Below are 4,137 nucleotides of genomic sequence, written 5' to 3'. Positions count from 1 at the left end.
ATATATATATATATATAGCTATTTCATCTCTTTTTATTATGTCTAATAGATCTTCTGCAATAAGCCATAAATCAGAACTCAGAAAAATTGACAACTGTGATTATTCAATTTTTAGCTTCTGATTTTTAATTTATGACTAAAGACTTATTGTAGAAGGCCCATAATAAAAAGGGATAGAAGTTACTCATACTTAGATAGTCATGCAGATGATATAAACATTAGTGAGTATTAGAATTATATTTGATATGCATTATGATTCACATTATACACATTACAAAACATAAAATATATTTCTAATTAATATCCACATACGTGTGTAGCTACGTCTTTTTTGTTTCGTGTAACAAAAAGAGATAGAATAACTGCACACGTAGTTAGGCGTTATGAGTAATATCCATGTATTGACAATACATGTTACGTCCTGATCTAAAATGACATCGAACATAGGGAAAGACATTATTACGGCTGATGTACATACACTGTCAGTATTAAAAATCCTTAGTTTACGTCTGTTACAGATTCTGGCAATATGTATCAGTAGATTTACCTCTTTAGCAAAAAGAGATGAAGTAGTTACACATATATGTGCAATATATGTATAGGTATGTGACACATTATGTAATCTAAATGGCATTGGACCTTAACGAAAAGTGCTACTACGATTATGTATATTGTTAGTAAAATCTTACATTTTACGTCACGTATATTACAGATTTTTACTACTGAGTGTAATTTAGAACGCAATCATATTTCAGACTGCGTTCTATCAAAATGCTCACACATAACATGTGAGCAAACCGAGCGATTGAAAACCTGAGTTCACAACGCATGAGAGTAATGAGAGCCTGAGCTTCCAGAAAGCGGTACAAAATCAATTTTATCGACCTCAAGTTCGGCTGTTATTCCAGTATCTCCTTAATAAAGTTTAAGAACGTTTCTAATGGTGTACGATTAAACTTATAAACAGCAAAAAACATGTAAAAAAGGACTTCAAACAAATATGTCATTTTTTAAATGTTTATACATGTAAAAATAATACATTTGGGTTTACAATGCAACTATCTACGCGAGCTTATACTGTAACTTCAAGTATACACGTATTAACATGTCAAAAAATAATACTCCGGCATAAGACAATGCGATAGCTTCGATGAAATGTGTCTCGAAGTGTAATTAAATAGAAACATCGTTTAATAAAAAAAAAGGAAAGGTATCGCGATGATCAGCATATGCTTTGGGTAGCTCTAATTACACAGCTTAATCTAATTGTGTTAAAATCGGGTTATGTATTTAATCGGGTTAAACAACGTGATTTATAATGATAAGAAATATGTAATGAAAACTTTAGCTAAAATAACATTCTTGGATAGTGTAAGCGCGAAATACATAGGACCGCCATGCCAGGCGGCGAAGCGCTATCTTTCTTTTCGCTGCTCGCCGTTATTGCATGAGGCATAATGGACCGTGTTACGAATTCGCGCGACGCGGCTTCACCGCATATTAGCTTATACATTTTTTAATTCGAAAATTATGGCAAACTTCTCAAAATGATATAAGACTTTTGTTCCCTTGTGATCCTTTCTACGCCTCCAATGCGGTATACTCTATTTTCGAGACACCCTATATAAAATTATAAGTGGATCATTAAAAGTGGATCATTAAAAATAGGATATACTTGATATTTTGTTGCTCATATTGATCAATCAATGTAATAAAATTAATGCCTTATTTCTTTTGTTATAGGGTCATTTAGGCGATCAAGATTTCTATACGCTTCTAGGCATGGAAAAACCAGAACTGATTCACATGATAGATTGTGGTTGGAATAGGCAACTTTGTACATGGTGGCGTGATCGTGGTTACACAGATGTATTTGCTAATTATTCAGAATGCCATTCGGAAACCAAATTGTGGCATGGAAATTGTAATACTCCTATACCTGATGATAAATGATGCATTACCTTTTGACATAGTAAACATTGATTGGATATATAAAAGATATCCTATTTTTTGACTGAAGAAAATGATTACGAAATAGGAATAATAAAATGAAAATATTAAGGAATTTTAGTTAAAATAACATGATAATTTCCTTTACATTATATAATAAATTCAGAAAATTCTTTCATCATTTTATCATTAGAAATAATGATAAAAAATGAAAATGTCTCTTCTCTCTCTGTTCTTTCTTTCTCTCGTTTTATTTACTGTTTTTTGGGAAGGCTAGTTTAGTATTTAATAACTCAGAGAGTTGCATTTATTATATGTATATTTATACATATAAGGTGCTTTCCAATTGCTTAACACATCTTAACACAAACGTACAGGACATAAAATGTATCATTGTACACGATTCAATTGGAACAGAATGTATACGTTGTGTATAGTTGAGATTCGTTTCGGATGTAGTTAGATTAAATGTAGCTTTTTCCGCCTGTATTAAATAAAAAATAGTAAAAGAGCCGGCCACTCAATGTCTTCCAATTTCATATATAGCCGCTGCAGTTAGTAACATATAATTGTTACTAAAAAATACAAGTTTACACATCCTCTGACTGAGTACAGATTGTGTAGCGTTGTGTCGACGATAATGGACAATTGGAACGCAACTTGTGTCACCGTGTGCACGAAAGTGTCTAGTATTGCAATTGGAAAGCATCCATATTTTTGTTATATGTACGTATATATTTTTTGTTAAAAGGGGTTCTATTTTAATCTATTCTATCAATTTTCTTCGAAATTGTAGATATTATAAAAAAAGTTTTCGATGAAAATAAACCAGATTTGATAACATGAAGATTACTCGTTAAATGTAAATAATTTTGTCATATAATATGAATTCTTTCATTGTTCTGCATATAAAAATATTAAAGTAAGAATATCGAAAAATTAATAATTTATAATTTATTTATTTTATGTCTATTTTATTCTAACAAATTTTGAAATGAAATATCTTGATATTTCATAAATTATTAATTTTTTGATAACTGTATCTTAATATTTTTATGCGTAGAATAATATTATAAGATTTAATAATTCGTGTAAAGAAGATAAATTATTTTGTGTAAAGAGGATAAACTGTTTCTTAAAAAAAAACTTGCAAATTGCATTATTCTTCTTAGAAACAATTATGTGTTTTATTTTTATTATATAAAGTGATTCTAAAGAGCCAAGTCAAACTCCGATGAAGTCACAGAGATCGCGCCGCGCATCAACATGTCTTTATGTGCATATAACCACATCAATATTTTATGCAACCTATGATACACGCAGTCTGTTATGAGCACGAAGCATCGCAATATGTATAAAGTATTATAACTGACAACTGATTTCGACAACTGATTTCAGAACAGACTTTATTCAACGTTAATACAAGAGGCGAGCTTAGAACTATGTTGCAAGTTCGACTTACGAGAGTAGATTGATACGATCAGAGCTAGAAAGATCTTTACTTCGACTAAAGCGATGGAGCTGCCTACAAATTCTAACCAATAACGTGAAATTTTCAAGTACCAAAAAGTACACATGATAGGGATAATAGAAGCTAAGATATGATGACTCTAGAATCCGTTTGGAGATGAGTCATAAAATATATTGTAAGACTGAATTTCAAAGGAGTCTTTAGATAAAAAAAAGATCAAAAAGGAAAAATGATGAATGAAGCAAATAAGAAGTCGAAAAGGTTGTCAGGAATATTCAGGGAAATATGTGTAGAAAACTTTATATTAAAAACGTGACTAAACAATTGTTACATGGCACATAACAGTCGCACATTCGTGTCAATTTTCGTATAACAAATTCGTCACGATAAAGCGTCTAAGTCTAATTCTAAGAACTCGACGTTGTTTGTTCGTGTAAATTACGTGTCTGAGAATCATTATTTCGTACGTACAGGTTGCAAAGTTTTCATATCAAATATTGTCACGACTTGACAGCTAAGACACCATGTTACATTAAGAATTGATAAAAAATATATCAATTTTGAAATTTTTAGTTGTTCTTAGCATAGATTCCACTTCCCAGACATGTATTAATGTGTATACTTTAATCCTGGAAAAGGATTTTCGAATCGGTGAAAGAGGAAAACAATTTTTTTGTTATACAAAAATTTGTTACAAAAATTATATAATTTAATCA

The 4,137-nt window shown here is 30.6% G+C and overlaps 1 protein-coding gene across 1 annotated transcript in view; it reads left to right on the top strand.

The window, feature by feature from the left end:
- LOC108691233 (xyloside xylosyltransferase 1) overlaps positions 1–2,057 on the top strand; it is a 44,549-nt gene extending 42,492 nt beyond the window's left edge. The window contains exon 4 of the mRNA XM_018198908.1: positions 1,744–2,057. Within this exon, the coding sequence (XP_018054397.1) occupies positions 1,744–1,953 (210 nt within the window). The 3' untranslated portion in view covers positions 1,954–2,057. The remainder of the gene's footprint in view (positions 1–1,743) is intronic.
- Positions 2,058–4,137: the final 2,080 nt, after the last annotated feature.

The sequence above is a fragment of the Atta colombica genome, unplaced genomic scaffold (genome assembly GCF_001594045.1).
Source record: "Atta colombica isolate Treedump-2 unplaced genomic scaffold, Acol1.0 scaffold43, whole genome shotgun sequence".
NCBI classification, from domain to species: Eukaryota; Metazoa; Arthropoda; class Insecta; order Hymenoptera; family Formicidae; genus Atta; species Atta colombica.
Note: the sequence above shows the minus strand (reverse complement) of the source record. Positions and strands in the feature narration are given on the sequence as shown.